Below are 15,266 nucleotides of genomic sequence, written 5' to 3'. Positions count from 1 at the left end.
CCGGGCGCACGCCGCCCAGAGCGCCCGGCTGCCGGGGCCGTCCGCCGCCCCGGGGCGCGCCGCCGCGCGAGCCGCTTCTGTTTGCGGTGCCTTTAACTTTCCATTTCTGGTTCTCTTCCCTTCGAGCGCCCTGCCGCGGAGTGTTAGACAAGCTCTGTCGTCTGTGGGCTCTCACCTCAGAGTCAATATTATCTCAGATGGGCACAATAGACTGGAATGAAAAGCTAATATTGAACCAATGAGGTCCCTGCCCGCGCCGCCGCGATGCCGCCCTTTGTTGCGCTGCTCCCGGCGAGCCGCGGGCGGCCGGCTAAGCGGAGGGCGGCTGCGGTCGGGCCTCTCCGGGTCCCCGCCGGGGTGGGGGACACGGGCGGACCCGGCGCGGAGGCCTCGGAGGCCCGACCCGGAGGTCCCCTCGGGCCCCACTCGGCCTCTCCGCCAGCCGCCAGGGGCCGCGCGGAAGCTGGGCGCACGGCGTGTCTCCGCGCCCAGACGCGGAGGGGGACTCAAATAGGGGAGCGGGGCCTGGTCCGTCCGAACCCCGGACTCTAGGAGCCCCGGAATGTGAGTGTGGTGGGCAGGGGTGCAGCTGTGGGACCCCCACTAGAGGGGCACACCCCGCCCCCCCGCCCCGCTAGCCCTGGGGGCAGCGTGGCCGCTGCCGGTAAAGAAAGGCCGCCAGGGCCCAGGCTTGGGGGGTGAGGTCTCATCAGGCCGGGGTGGGGGGCGGCGGGAGGACCCTTTTTGTGCGTCTCTTCGGAAGCTCCCTGTGCCTGGGCACACTTCTGTCTCCCAGCTAGGTCCGCGCAGGCTGGCCGAGCTAGGGAGGCAGAAGTAGCTGGACAAGGGGCCTTCGGGCCGCCCTGCTGCCTGGGAGAGGAGCTCGGGCCGCTCCGCTTTTTCCGTCCAAAGGCGCGGCTCCGCGGGTTCAGGGTCGCTCTGAGTCGCCCACGAGAGCAACGCCAGGGTTCGGGGCCACCGAACTCCGCCGCGGCCTCCGAGCGCCCGGGCCACCCAGCGTTGCCCTGTCGGCTCTTCAGCTCCCTGGCTGCAGTGAGGCCCCTGACGGCCCTCTTGGTGCTTGAATCCGCAGGAGGGAACCAGGGAAGGAGAAAAGGGGCGCGGGGCGAGGCCTGTGGACGGAAAAGGTGGCCTGGAGGACAACGGTGGGCAAGTGGCTTCCAGGCAAGCGCCGGAGTTCCACTACGTGGGGCCGCCTGGACGAACCTCGCTGCTAGCGACGGTTTGGGCGCCCCCGTCCGCCTGCGGGGGGGCTCTTTCTTTTCTTTTCTCATTGGCTTGAACGTAGGTATCTGGCAATACTGGCGGGGGGGGGGGGGGCGGTCCCAGGGCCCCTCGTGGAATGCCTACAGCATGCACGGCCAGGAAGTGAGTGCTTTGTGTCACCTCTTGGAGCCTCAGTTTTCTTATATGGAAAATGGGTATTATGACTCCTTCCACATCAGATTCTGAAGTTCACTGGGATCGGGAGTGTGAGCAAACGGGCTTTTAAATGCTACAATTTCTTCTAAACCTTCCAGGCATCCTCTCCAGGTTTCAAGGAGAGCTGCAGGCTCCAAGAGAAAGTGTCCAGTTTCTTTCTTTCTTCAAATGGCCAGGATCCCTTTCTAAGCCCTAGCCTGGCCCCCAGAGTCAAAAAAAAAAAAAAAAAAAGGAAAGGTACTGAAAGAAGAAAATTCCGTTCCTGAAAGAGGGGCTGGTGGGGCACCAGTGTTTCAGAAGCCATCCCCAGGTTTGATGGCTCATTAATGCTGACAATCCCAAGTAGTTTCCTCAAAGGACTGAACCGCAATTTACAAGGTCAGTCACAGGTGACAAGAGCGGAGTCTCAAACGAAAAGATGCCAAAGAAGGCGGTAGAGGAGTCAGAAGGTGTGTCCCCCGTCCATGATGGTCCTGTGGTCTGCTAGACATCTTGCCCAGCCTTCCAGAGCACCTGGCAACAGTCACTGCCCTTGTGGCCCAGTGGAGCTATAGTTTTAATGTGGGTGGTGGGGAGTGTGACAACACTGCCTACCCTTGGAGGGATGAGTGCAGGAGAGCCAGAACTATCTCCACCCCTGCGGGGCAGTCGCCTGAGCAAGGCCAGTGGTTCCTAATTCCTGCTTGCCTGTCTGTGTCCATCAGTCAGTGCCTAACTCATCTTTGCTTGGCCTTAGGCTCACTTGAAGGCAGCTAAGGGAGAAGGAAACGGGGACATGCTTTGATTCTGTTTCTTTGCTTTTAGTAGTGAATCCAGACAGCCTGCGTGTCGAGGGATTGATGCGTTTCAATGTGATGAAGGAGGTAAAACTCTAGGGTCAGGGTCCTGCATGTAGCTCCAACGGGTCAGTGCAGAGTTCCTGGGTCTGAAATGTTAGGTCTAAGATTGGATGGATCTCCGGAGCCCCGGGAGTTCACAAGCTTCTGCTAACATCCAGAGAAGGACAGCACCAGTTTCCTGCAGTCGCCTGGGACAGCAAAGGCCCAGACCAGCGTCCAGACACTCCTGGGACAGCTCTGCCCGCAGGTGGACGCTTTGAACAGTTACCTGGAGGATGCCGTCTGGATTTCCAGCGAACCCCGCGAGGATTCCACGACCTCACCTCACGGGAGAGGCTAGCCTGCCCTGAGACAGATGGGGTCCGCGCGCTCCAGGAGGAAGGGGACGGTCACCCGGCGTGTCCGCCGTGGCCGCCCAATCCGTCTGGTGACCAATCGCTACCTCGGCAATAACCACCAGGACCCCTGTCTCAAGCTATCATTGGCCGCCCACGAGGGGGCGCAAAGCTGGGAGAGCCGCGCCCCGTGACCCAGCTCCCTCTGACTCCACGCCAGGTGGGGCCAGCGCTGGGCTACAGGGGTCCATTCTTTGAACCACCGTGGTTGGTCAGCGGGATCTGGGACCTCAGGCATGGATGTGTGGGTCCATTTGCGCGGTAGTTGGCCATCGGCCTGGCACAGGTGATCATGGCCGCCTCGTCATTTTTAGAACCGAAATCCTAACCCCCTTCCTTGCACTTTTCGGAAAGAAGCCCGACTCCTATTGGAGCGGGGATTCGAAGAGCTGGAGCTGATGGAGGGAGGAGGGACGCATTTCCAAGTCATCCTCTGTACTCTGTAGTCAGTGAGCCTCCATAGACTTCCTCTCCCAGCCCAGACTGCGGTCACCGCAAGAGCTTGGCAGTGGGGCGCCACCCCAGCACTCCCTTGCGCACGGGGTTCAGGGGCTCCGCGGCTATCCCGCCCGCTCCGGCCCTCGCCACTAGGCGCCGCTGCGCGCACGCGGATCCCGACCCAGGGAGCAGCCGCCAGGGAGGACGCCAGGAAGGGATTTTGCTCTAATAACAATTTTTTAAGAAAACATGTTTTAAAGGTATGAATTCTTTTCGTTTTCCCACCCTCTCTCTGCGCGTTCGGAGAGGCCTGGTGACTGGGAATCACAGTGGGTTGGAGGAATTCTTAACCGAGCCCTGAGGCCTCTCCCTTCCCGGACACCTTTCCTCGCGTTGGCACTGGGCTTGGGAAAGGGCTCACCCTTCGCGGACGTCCACGCTTCCCACGCTTCCAGTGCGGGCTCATGGAACCGGTATCGACTCACTGGGAGGGTCCTGGATGTGGCGGAGTGCACCAGGTGGGCTGGACCACACCAGGCCGTGGCCTAACAAGAATATTTGATGAATGGGGACTATGCCAAACATTAGCTCACTTAACTCCTCTCAACAACTGTTAAGATCTTGATATTTCCTTTTCACGGATGAGAAAACTGAGACTCAAGAAGGTGGTGGTAAAGGTAGTGACCCCAGGTAGCACCTGGGCAATCTATCCCGAATTGCAGGAGGCAATGAATGCACTCCAGGCAGGAAACTCAAAGCAGATAATTATGAGAGATCCCCCCAAATTTCTGCCCTTTGATGCCTCCCACTAGCCAGGAATCCAGGCTTCTCTCACCCCAGCACCTGCCCAGGGAAGTCCCAGGCCTTTGCGGGGAGCATGGAGAAACTAGTGGCAGGAATATGAGACCAGCAACACCTTAATGTTTGCACAACTATGTTGGTTCAGTCTTGAAGCCCAGCAAGGAGCCCTGGAGGTGGGCAGGTAATAATAGCAACATCAGGGACAGGAGCTAACTTTTATTACAGTTCATTATGTGCTAATCACAGTCTAAGCCCTTTGCTTGGCTTATCTCCTTAAACAATCCCAAGGGCCAAGATACTATTATTTATCTCCAGTTCACAGAAAAGAAAGGCACGGAGAGGTGAGGCAATTTGCTCAAGGTCACCCAGACCTGACTGGTGTTTTTGGGTGGGGCAGGTTCATTACTGTGTAACATACAGTGAAATTCACCCTTCGTAGTGTACAGTTCTATGAGTTTGGAAAAACGCTCACAGAGGTGTAATTACCACCATAATCAAGAAGTAAAAGGGTTCTATCACTCCTCAAAACAGGCCTGACTTCCATCCTCCACTGCCTTGCGGGCAGCATTGGCCAGATTTTTATAGATGACAAGATGGAGGTGGGGAGATGTTGTGGTGTTTGCCCAAGATTGCTCAGCCAGTAAATGACAGATCCCAGATTCAAACCTTCACCTTGGGTCTGCTAGTCCAGCTGTCTGTTTAATGTAGATTTCTGCTTCTACAGAACCCAACTTGAGGTGGTTTGGGGTAGGAAAGAGAGCCCTTTGCCCTAAGATGGAGCCTCAGAAATCCCCACTGCATGCTCCAGTACTTAGCCAAACACCCATCCTTCTAGGGCAGCTAGGAAACAAAGAGGGGCCGGATTCTGCAAAGGCCTAAGCCACGAGTAAAGTGAGGGGCAGCCTTGAGGTGCAAGGAGCAGGGGTCGGGTTGGCCCAGGGTCCGAGTCCGGACCAGAGTGCCCAGTGCCCTGGTCAGCCTCACCCACCAGTCTGGTTAATGAGTTACTGTCTTAGTTAATTCTCCCGCACGTCAGGGGCGGCAGTTCGAACCTTCCCAAGTTCCTCAGGTCCCGGATTGCATGAATTAGCATAGATTATCTGGCTTCCAGGGCTTCTGCGTGGCCCAAACACCTTTCTCCCTCGCGTGGGCTGGAGCGAGACTTGGGGCTGGCCGCACTTGGGGGGGAGGAAACGGACCCTGCGGCTCCCTCACCCTTGCCCACCTGCCAGCCACAAGAGACCCCGGGGCAAACCTCCGGGCACTTTGCAAGAGGCGGGTGGCCTGCAGCCAGCCGATATTGCAGGAAGGGAGACAATGATCCGAGCAATCTGGGCCCTTTGCCTGGGCCAAACGTTCCTGCCTCTGGCCGGAAGAGAAGGGGATCTGGGCTCCAGACTGTGGCTCACTCCCTTGGGCACTTCTGGACACTCCTAGCCAAAGGTAGGAAAGTGTTTAAGGGAGTACCAACAACACTTTAGTGCCCAGTCTCTGACTTTTAAAAAAGGTTGAACGCCCTTACATTTTGGACACCATGGCATGCCTCACTCCACCTCCCAGACACTAACTGAATCCCCTTTGCCCTCAAGGTCATCTCCTCTTACGCTCCCAGCCAAGATCACTAATACTGGGAAATAAATGGTCATTCCCCACCCTGCAGCCAGGGCAGGGCTTCTAGTACCCCTAGTTTTGACCCTCCATCCTTCCTGGAGAGCCTTCCAAGGAGAAGGAGGACCTCTCCCTCTGGTTCCAGGATCCATAATCTAAGCTCACCTAAATCGGGTGTTTCTTTCTGGCTTTGGAAATGGACGTCTGACCTCTCCCTCCACCCCAGGCTTGCTGGCCAGCAACAGCCAAACACCTTTCAGGGTGGCTTCAGGTTCCCTGCTTGTGTCCCTACAGCTTAACGGAGGGAGGGATTTCTGCACTGGAGACAGTATCTCTGGAAGTCGGTATTTCAGGCCACAGGGAGGTACATCTCCAAATGCACCCCACCACAAGAGGCTGGACTGAACACCCTGCATCCTTGGGCCTGGGGAAAAGGATGGTGGGGGGCGGGGAATGCTGCAAAGCAAGACACAAGAACCTGGGAAGGGTGGAAACCCAGCCACCACCCCAGCCCAGAGCTGGCGTCAGAGGTCTGAAGCTTGAGACAGGGTCAGGTTTCTCTGGGCATGAGGGCAAAGCCAAGGCCCACACCTGTCTTGTGTGTGAATGTGTATATGTGTGTATGCTCTGGGAAAGTTGGGGGGGTGCGCGGCACAGATGATCTCTGTTAGCTAGGGTCAGGTGCTCAGACAACCCCAGAAAACACACTTCTAAACTCTCTTGCCTGGAGGGTTTTCCTAAAGGATTTCCCCTCCCCACCCCAAAACAAATTATGCCTGGAATAAAGAAGTTGAGAAATTGACCTAAACAGAAAAATACAGCAGATGAAACCAGAGAGGGTCCGGGGAGACCCTCAGGGCAGGGAGGTAGGTAGTTGGGCAAGCAGGGGGAGTATGTCCAAAGACCCAGGCCCTCCCCTGATGAAGCTGGTGGTGGAAGCAATCTGGCTCTCAGGACTTTGCTCTTCTCCCCCCCTCCCAGGCGACTTTTCTCGGGTCTCACGGCAACCTAGTCACCAAACACAGGCATTTCTTCCTCCTTTAGAGAAATGGCATGGACCTCTAAGTAATAGATTTAAAGGATGCCAGATTTTTTTTCTCATTAATTGTAAACGTGCAAAATACCTGCTGGTACTTCACTTTAGAAGAATGCAATTGGCAAGAAAAAAAAAAAGGAAAAAGAAGCGGCTGATGAATAGATAATAGATCTTTAACCACCAATAAACAGAGAGCAGCGCCAGCAGCCTGGGGGATGTGATCATAATTATGCCGCTGCGTGAGCCAATGGGGACGAGGGAACTCGGCCCTAAAATCATCCCAAAACCGAAGGCGAGCTCGAAAATGCGGACACGGCCTGGGACTGGAGACGCGATCTGCCGTCCCTAGTTGCAAGCGCCGCACAGCAACCCGCCCCTGGCACGACAGATGGCGGAATAATAATAGAAATAATAATAAAACAACAACAACAGCAGCAATAGTAATAATGACAAAACTAACGCAAGTCATAACGACAGCGGAACGATAATAGTAACACCAAGTCCTCCTTTCCCCTGACCTTGGACCCCCTGGTCCCAGATATCACCCTTAGGAACTCTTTGGGGGAAAGTGAGCACCCCCCCCCCGAGAGAAAAAGCCGGGAGCCTGTGGGGCTGGTGGGAAGCCCGTCGCCCGGGCAGGGTCTTGACACGTGTCTCAACTTGCAAACGAACAAACCGGGTCAAGAATCGCGAACGCATCGACCCTAGGACCTCGACGCTACGCGTGGTTGGAGGACAGTCCCCCCGCCCCCCCACCCGGCCCAGGCTACATCCTCACCTGGGAAACAGCCGGGAGTTCTGCTGGGGGTGGGGACTGATGTAACCGAACCGCTCGGTTAGCCCTCGCCCGGAATCCACCCCTGCCTGCTTACCCTCGCAGTGCTCCGGGGGGCGATCCCAGCTTCGCGGACGTGGGGCCACGGGGGGCAGCAGCGGCGAGAGCTAGGCGCGAGGGAATCTGCGTGTCCGTCCGTCCGTCTGTCCCACCAGCTCGGGCTCCAGGGGGCCGCAGCCGAGGCGGCGCGGGCCGGGGACTCTGCAGGGACCGGGGTGCCCCGGAGGGAGTGGTGGTGGTGGAGGAGGAGGCGGTGGCAGAGGGGGAGGAGGTGGGGAAAGAGGAGGAGGAAGAAGAGAAGGAGGAGGAGAAGAAGGAGGAAGAGGAGGAGGAGGAGGAGGTGGAGGAGGAGGAGGAGAAGGAGAAGGAGGAGAGGAGGCCGAAGGAAGAGGAGGAGGCGAAAGAGGAGGAGGAGAAGCCGCAGCGGGCGCCGCGGGAGCGAGCGAGCTAGGAGCGCGGGGCGAAGGCGCGGCGAGGTCGGCGGCCTGGCGGGCGCAGGAGGCTCGGCCGAGGCAGCGGCGCCGACTCCGTTCCACACTCGGCCGGGATCCAGGCCTCCGGGTTCCCAGGCGCTCGCCTCCCTCTGACGCACTTTAAAGAGTCTCCCCCCTTCCACCTCAGGGCGAGTAATAGCGACCAATCATCAAGCCATTTACCAGGCTTCGGAGGAAGCTGTTTATGTGATCCCCGCACTAATTAGGCTCATGAACTAACAAATCGTTTGCACAACTTGTGAAGAAGCGAACACTTCCATGGATTGTCCTTGGACTTAGGGCGCCCTGCCCGCCTTTTGCAGAGGAGAGAAAACTTTTTTTTGCCTCCCCCGAGAAACTTTCCCCCCCTCCTCCCTGCCTCCAACTCCGACCCCCCCCCCCCACCCAGCCAACAAAAAAAAAAAAAAAAAAAAGAGAGAGAGAGAGAGAGAGAGAGAAAATTACCCCAATCCACGCCTGCAAATTCTTCTGGAAGGATTTTTCCCCCTCTCTCCAGGTTGGGCGCGTTTGGTGCAAGATTCTCGGGATCCTCGGCGTTGCCTCTCCCTCCCCCTCCCCCTCCTTTCCTTTTCCTTTCCTTTCTTTCTTCCTTTCCTCCCCCCACCCCCACCCCAAACAAACAAGTCCCCAATTCTTGTCGGTCCTAGCCTCGGGCAGCGGGCGGCGGAGGCAGCGTGCCGCGGTCGCCGGGAGCCGGGAGCCTCGGGCGCCCGCTCCTCGGCGCAGCATGTTCCAGCCGGCGCCCAAGCGCTGCTTCACCATCGAGTCGCTGGTGGCCAAGGACAGTCCCCTGCCCGCCTCGCGCTCTGAGGACCCCATCCGTCCCGCGGCGCTCAGCTACGCCAACTCCAGCCCCATAAACCCGTTCCTCAACGGCTTTCACTCGGCCGCGGCCGCCGCCGCCGCCGGCAGGGGCGTCTACTCCAACCCGGACTTGGTGTTCGCCGAGGCGGTCTCGCACCCGCCCAACCCCGCGGTGCCCGTGCACCCGGTGCCGCCGCCGCACGCCCTGGCCGCCCACCCCCTGCCCTCCTCGCACTCGCCACACCCCCTCTTCGCCTCGCAGCAGCGGGACCCGTCCACCTTCTACCCCTGGCTCATCCACCGCTACCGATATCTGGGCCACCGCTTCCAAGGTACGTGCCACGTCGCGGGGCTGCAGCGCGCAGCGTCCTGCACTGCCCTCGGCCTGCGCCGGGTGGGCGCTTGGCAAGGCCTGGGAGGAGGTTCCTCCAGCTCGCGGGCCCGCGCGCCCTGTTCGGAAACTGGGCGGCGAGGGGCCGGGCATGGTGCTGGTCCCCAGTCTTCGAAGCTGCGGCCGCTTTGGGGGCTGGCCTGGGGCCGCCGGACCCCTTAGAGGGGGGCGCAAACGGAGAAGTTGTCCCCGAGTGCTCCCGGGTGGAGACAGGCCTGGGACAGCCTTCTCTGAGCGCCGGCCGCCCAGGAGTCCCGGAGCCCGCGGGGTACCCAGGCTCTCCGTCTCGGCCGCGGTGCCCTTGCTGCCCTAGGTCCGAGGGGCACGGCCACGGCCCGTCGGCCAGGTTCGCCTTCGACTGCGTAAGACCCTGTTCGCCACCCACTCGTCGTCCCTTCAAGCCTAGCTCCGCGACTTCTCAGTTCCCGACCCTCTTCGGGCGGCGAGGAGACCCTCGCGCTCCCAGAGAGAAGCCTAAGGGTTTGTTTTTCCTTTTTTTGGGAAGCCTGGGGAGGGGCCCGGAACCCTCGCGGGTAGTAACCTCCGAGGCTCGGCACTCTCGCCAAGACCTGCTCAAATGGGGGGCAGAGCGTCCTCGGCGGGAAGGCAGGTCCGGTCTGGTTTTTGTTTTTGTTTTAAAAGAAATGAACCGTATGAGGAGACGGGCTGGACGAAAAGATCTGTTTAAGTGTTTACACTTCTTGCTATTTTTTTTTATTTGTTTGCTTTTTTTCTCTGGGTGGGAGTAGGAGGAAAGTTAAAACTCTAGTAAAGGGAACAAGTAATTAGTTTAGTGGTTGGAGCTGGGGGGGAAAGACCTGCCTCCCGCGACAGCCGATCAATACTCCGCGGCTTGTCCATTCATTAACCCTTTGCGTCCCTGCCAGAGCCTAGAATTCGGTAGATGCCACCACCACCCCCAATTACAAACAAAACAAAACAAAACAAAAACAACCTTTCATCCTAATTCCGGGACCAGATTTGCCTCCATTCTCGCCTAAACTGTCGTTTTGTTTTTCTTTGTTTGGGTCTTTAGTGAATCGATTTCCCACCCTCCTGAGTGAACCTGAAACTACTCTGGCTTTGCTCACAAAGTTTATGGCTCCTTTCCTCATTCTCTGCCAGCTACGCTCTTGGTGCCCCCACCAGGCGCGAAGTAGCCGGGATCTTCTGGGACCGCGGACAGACCCATAGGGCGCCCGCAACTCGGCAGCCCCTGGGTTTCGATCCCTTCGCTCGCATCTTCTAGTTCTCTGGAGCGGGGCAGTGCTGAAGCCGGGTCCTCAGGAGGCAGTGGCTGCGGAAAGCCGGCGCACCCGCCGGCGAAATTTCTGTCCCGGCCGGGCCGCAACCCCACGCCCGGCCTCTGAACTTTCCCGGAGGAGTAGAGACTTAAATAATTCAAAATTAAGTTCCCGAGAAAACTCTGGATCGCAGCCCGCTGTCTCCACCCCGGGGGTTAAACTTCCGCGAGGCTAGAAAAAAGAGAAAGTTTCTCTGGGTCTTGGGCGCCAATCCCCGGGCCTGGCTCTGCTGCCCCTCCTCTGCCCCGAGCTCCCGGGCGCGGAGGTGGTGAGGCCCGTGGCGCCAGGGCGGCTGCGAAGCCCGCCGAGGTCAGGAGCCTGGGGACTTGCCCCGCCGGGGCAGCGGCTGGATGGGGGCCGCACAGGTACGGGCTCGGTGTTCCGGGGCGGGCGGCTGGGCCGGCGTCCTCTTCGCGCACGTCCGGAGGGCCCCGGGTCCCCACGGGCGGAGCCGCCCCGGCCGCGCAAAGGCCATGAGCGCTGTGCCCCGCCAGCCCGGCTCGGGAGAAGCGCGCGGCCCCCAGCGGGCCAGAATGGTCCCCTCTAACGGGACTTCTGCTATATCCCCGGCAGGGAACGACACAAGCCCGGAGAGCTTCCTTTTGCACAACGCGCTGGCCCGAAAGCCGAAGCGGATCCGAACCGCCTTTTCCCCGTCCCAGCTTCTGAGGCTGGAACACGCCTTCGAGAAGAACCACTACGTGGTGGGCGCCGAGAGGAAGCAGCTGGCGCACAGCCTCAGCCTCACGGAAACTCAGGTGAGCGAGGCGTGCACCCGGCGACCCCATCCCACATCTCTGGCCCCACGCAGCTAGCACACAAGTGTGGAGCTCCGAGAGGGCCTTTGGCAAAGAGCCCGGGAGTTGGTGCTACGCTTGGGTTCAGAATGTGTAAGTTTGGAGGTGCCTGGCTTCCTTGGGCTCCAGCAAGGGACTCTAAGCCGACCCACCCCAGGCTCTGGGGAGACTGGCTGAGTAGCTCCCTCCTGTCCAGCTGGGCATGACTTACAGTTCTTGGTTAAGACACCTGTGCACTTTCGGTTAGAGTCTGGGGACGGGGCTGGGCAACGGGAGAAGAAGAGCCCAGAAGGGTGAGGGGCGAGGGTGGGGGGTGCATGAGGCTCGAATCTGGAGATGTCTGGGAATGGGTTAAACGCGAGTTCTGTGCCACTGCAGACCCAAGGTTCACCCCGACGGCTCCAGTTACTCCCCTTGAGGGGATCGGAGAATCAGAAGGCAGAGGCCAGACATCCTAGGTGCGTCCCTAAATCAGCGAAAGAGAGCTGGAAGGCTGCAGAGAAGGGCTGCCTCCGGGGACAGACCCTGGCGGCGCAACAGGGCCCGGAGGCGGGCCTGGCTCTGGCTTGCTGGGGTCGGGGAGGGGGCTTAGGGCTACAGTAGGAGCTACTGTACGTGGAGCTGCAGGGCGGGGTCAAAGTTCCCGGCAAACAGTAACGTTTTGGGGCAGATTAAGTTGTAACACTTTTTCTGGGAGGCGCAAAGAGGTCGAGGCTTTTGTTTTTAAAACGACCCCCTGGACAAAACCGAGGAGGGCCTCGCGGGTTGGTGCGGGGCCCGGCACAAGGCGCGGCCCGGCTGATTTCTCCTGGATAGCCGAGGCCGCGGTGGTCTTTGTCCGCCTCGCTGCCCACGCTGCCTGGAGTCTTTGTGTGCGTGTCAAGCCCCGAGCGCACCGACGCGCGCCTTGGGCGAGCGCCGGGGAGAAATGAACCGTCCTCCCCCTCAATTAGCAAACTCAAAGCAAATTAAACTCAGCCTTGTTCCAGCTCGGCTTTTTCATGGGGCACTTTGGGGGACTGGGGCATTGGGGAGAGCAAGCCGGGGCCTGGGCCGGCCTTCTAAAAGGAGGGAGTGGGGCGGGCTTCAGGGGCCTGGGCTTCGGCTTTCGGGAAGGGACAGGCCTGGGGGCAGGAGAGGGGCTGTCACCAGCATTTCCCTCACTGTACCTCAATGCCGGGAAGCTGGGACAATGTTGGTGTCTTGTCTGGTGGCTGAATGGGGACCCACTGCCCAGCTCCCCCAGGGGGTGATGGGGATGGCAGCCCAGCCCCACATCGTTGCTGCCTGGACCTCCAGCAGCTGCTCTGGGGAGATGAGGCCTCCAGCACTGCTCTGATGGGAAGTGATGTGAGCAGGGTGTGAGCTTGGGCCTGGTGGGTCCTGGGGCTGGTCCGGAGGAGGGAAGGGAGGGAGCTCCGTCTCCTCTCCTCTTTCTTAGTTTCTCTCTCACTTCCTCTTTATCCCAAGGTCTTTCAGAAGCTTTCACTTTTGAGCTTCTTTCCTAGCTGGAAAGGTACAGCTGGGCTGGTCCCCAGGCCCCTGCATCCCACCATCCCCCAGGCTTCCTCCAGGACTCCCCTGCCCCCCATCTCGTGCTCACCTGCAAGAGTCCTGGGCAAGGAAGAGGAAGCTCAGGCAAATCCTGACTGCCTACCCAGGGCCGAGGCCTTGCAGAGGAGGCGCTATATTTAGGCAATACTGCGGAAACAGACAAAATAGAAAGCACATTGGGCCTTGCACAGGAAAGCTGCTGCAGCCGGTCTTCCCTGCATTGACTAGGTAGAGGGAGTCAGGGACTTGTCTCTTTTTATTTTCCTTTACTTATTATTGTTGTAGGGGTTTCCCAGGGTTTGTAAGGCTTTTGCTCTCAGCAGGAGGTGGGTGTCCCCTTAAGGGCCAGGCGAGCGAGCAGGGGCACTGTGCCCTCTGGGCCACCTGGCCTGGGGCAAGCGCCCCGCCAGGGCCCAGAAGGGTAGGGAGTCAGGCTTCCTAGCTGATAGCACTAGGAGCTCAGCTCCCAGAAGGGAGGCCTTGGAGAGGCCACCCTTTGGATGCTCAGCTTGGGGACTGGGCTCTTACAGGCGCCACATTGAGGAGGAAGCGGTGGGAGGGCGCTGTGGAGGAACTAACGCGCCCCATCTGCCTCTTGTCCGCAGGTAAAAGTATGGTTTCAGAACCGAAGGACGAAGTTCAAAAGACAGAAGCTGGAGGAAGAAGGCTCAGATTCGCAACAAAAGAAAAAAGGGACGCACCATATTAACCGGTGGAGAATCGCCACCAAGCAGGCGAGTCCCGAGGAAATAGATGTGACCTCAGATGATTAAAAACACAAACCGAACCCCACAGAAACGGACACCACGGAGCAAAACAGAGACAGGGAGAGGAGGGGTAGAAGAAGAAGAAGAAGAAGAAGAAGAAGAAGAAGAAGAAGAAGAAGAAAACAACCTACGAAACAAAAACAAACCCCACACACACATTCACCGAGAAGAGGAAGAGGGAGTCAGAGAGAGCTTCGGCGCGTTGCAGACTTTGGGCAGCGAGGGCGCAGGGTCCTGATCCCAGGCTGCGTGGAGATGGCAGAGGATGCAGGCTTCTTGATCAACATGCAACCCTTGTCTAAAGAGGCAGCTGAGTGAGAGAGAGAGAGAGAGAGAAAGAGAGAGTGAGAGAGAGAGAAAGAGAGAGAGTGAGAGAGATCCAAATGTGGCACAGCCGAAGGCACTCTGAACAAGGGAAGCTGTCAGTCAAACACCAACCCAGCGAGACAAGATGATTGGCAGGTATTCCGTTTATCGCAGTCCTGATTTAAAAAAAAATAATGATAATAATAATGATGGTAAAAGAAAACCCCAACCAGGCACAGGACTTTTTCTTTTGCACTTCGCAGAGTTTCCCCCCAATCTTTAAAAATAATTAGTAATGCTAGCAATCGAAATTCCATATCCAGCCCCATCCCACACCTGTTCAAAAACTTGAATTGCATGTAGCAGTTGTTGGGCGAATGGTGTCTAAAGACAGAAAATGAATTGTAATTTTCTTTTCCTTTTAAAGACAGGTTCTGTGTGCTTTTTATTTTGATTTTTTTTCGAGAAATGTGCAGTCTGTAAACACTTTTTGATACCTTCTGATGTCAAAGTGATTGTGAAAGGTAAATGAAGTAGGCTCAGCGATAGTGGTCCTCTTACAGAGAAATGGGGAGCAGGATGGGGGGCTGGGGGTGGCGGGGGAGGGTGCCCACAAGAGGAGTCAGGACTTGTGCTGGGAAAGAAAAACCCTAAATTAATTCTATTTCTTGAACATTCCCTTTCCTAACATCCCGAAGGCTTAAAACCACGAAGTAAACTCCTTTTGGTGGTTGGAGAGATTGGCCAAATTCAACCATTCGCTGTAAAGGCCATTCCCAAACTTTAAATCTATCTGTTGCAAAATCTGAAGGACTGTAGTTAGCGGGGATGATGTTAAGTGTGGCCAAGAACATGGCGGCAAGTTTTCAAGCACTGAGTTTCTATTCCAAGATCATAGACTTACTAAAGAGAGTGACAAATGCTTCCTTAATGTCTTCTATACCAGAATGTAAATATTTTTGTGTTTTGTGTTAATTTGTTAGAATTCTAACACACTATATACTTCCAAGAAGTATGTCAATGTCAATATTTTGTCAATAAAGATTTATCAATATGCCCTCAGAGTAGTCGTTTTGAGAAATTGAAGTGAGTTTTTTTTTTTTTTAAGTATCTATAATTTGAGTGTGGTCCTTCTCCAGTGAGGCTCAAGAAACCCAGGCTCCTCACCCACAAAAGGGCCAGACTGATGGATTCTTGGGCATTTTAAAGAGAGATGAGGGTGGAAAAGGGAGAGGATTAGGAAAACTTAAGTCCTTCAGAAAAGGGATGGGAGAAAAGTTTTCCAACCAGACCTTTGCGCATTGCAAGGCTCCCTGAGGGAGTTTGGATTTCAGGTTAAAAATTGCTTACTTCTCTTAACTTCTAGTTGTTGTCGTTGTTGTAATCCGGACATATAGTTAAGCGTAGAAGAATATTCCCCTAGGACTGGAGGAAACACTTAGCAGGATCAGAAT

The 15,266-nt window shown here is 57.2% G+C and overlaps 1 protein-coding gene across 3 annotated transcripts; it reads left to right on the top strand.

Moving 5' to 3' along the window:
• The first annotated feature begins 3,339 nt into the window (after window positions 1–3,339).
• On the top strand, window positions 3,340–14,867 carry EMX2 (empty spiracles homeobox 2). Of its 3 annotated transcripts, none has more exons than XM_073904130.1 (4): window positions 3,340–3,375; window positions 8,537–9,025; window positions 10,962–11,146; window positions 13,345–14,867. In XM_073904130.1, the coding sequence occupies exons 2-4, from the start codon at window positions 8,617–8,619 to the stop codon at window positions 13,510–13,512; spliced, it is 762 nt and encodes a 253-aa protein (XP_073760231.1). In that variant the 5' UTR covers window positions 3,340–3,375; window positions 8,537–8,616; the 3' UTR covers window positions 13,513–14,867. The 3 variants fall into 3 exon arrangements, with proteins under 3 accessions (XP_073760231.1, XP_073760230.1, XP_025736876.1); XM_073904129.1 differs by lacking the exon at window positions 3,340–3,375 and adding an exon at window positions 8,268–8,385; XM_025881091.2 differs by lacking the exon at window positions 3,340–3,375 and having other exon boundaries at window positions 8,335–9,025.
• The last annotated feature ends 399 nt before the right edge of the window (window positions 14,868–15,266 follow it).

This window comes from Callorhinus ursinus, unplaced genomic scaffold, assembly GCF_003265705.2.
Source record: "Callorhinus ursinus isolate GAN/ISIS: 27379988/994484 unplaced genomic scaffold, GSC_fseal_2.0 scaffold20, whole genome shotgun sequence".
Lineage (NCBI taxonomy): Eukaryota > Metazoa > Chordata > Mammalia > Carnivora > Otariidae > Callorhinus > Callorhinus ursinus.
Note: the sequence above shows the minus strand (reverse complement) of the source record. Positions and strands in the feature narration are given on the sequence as shown.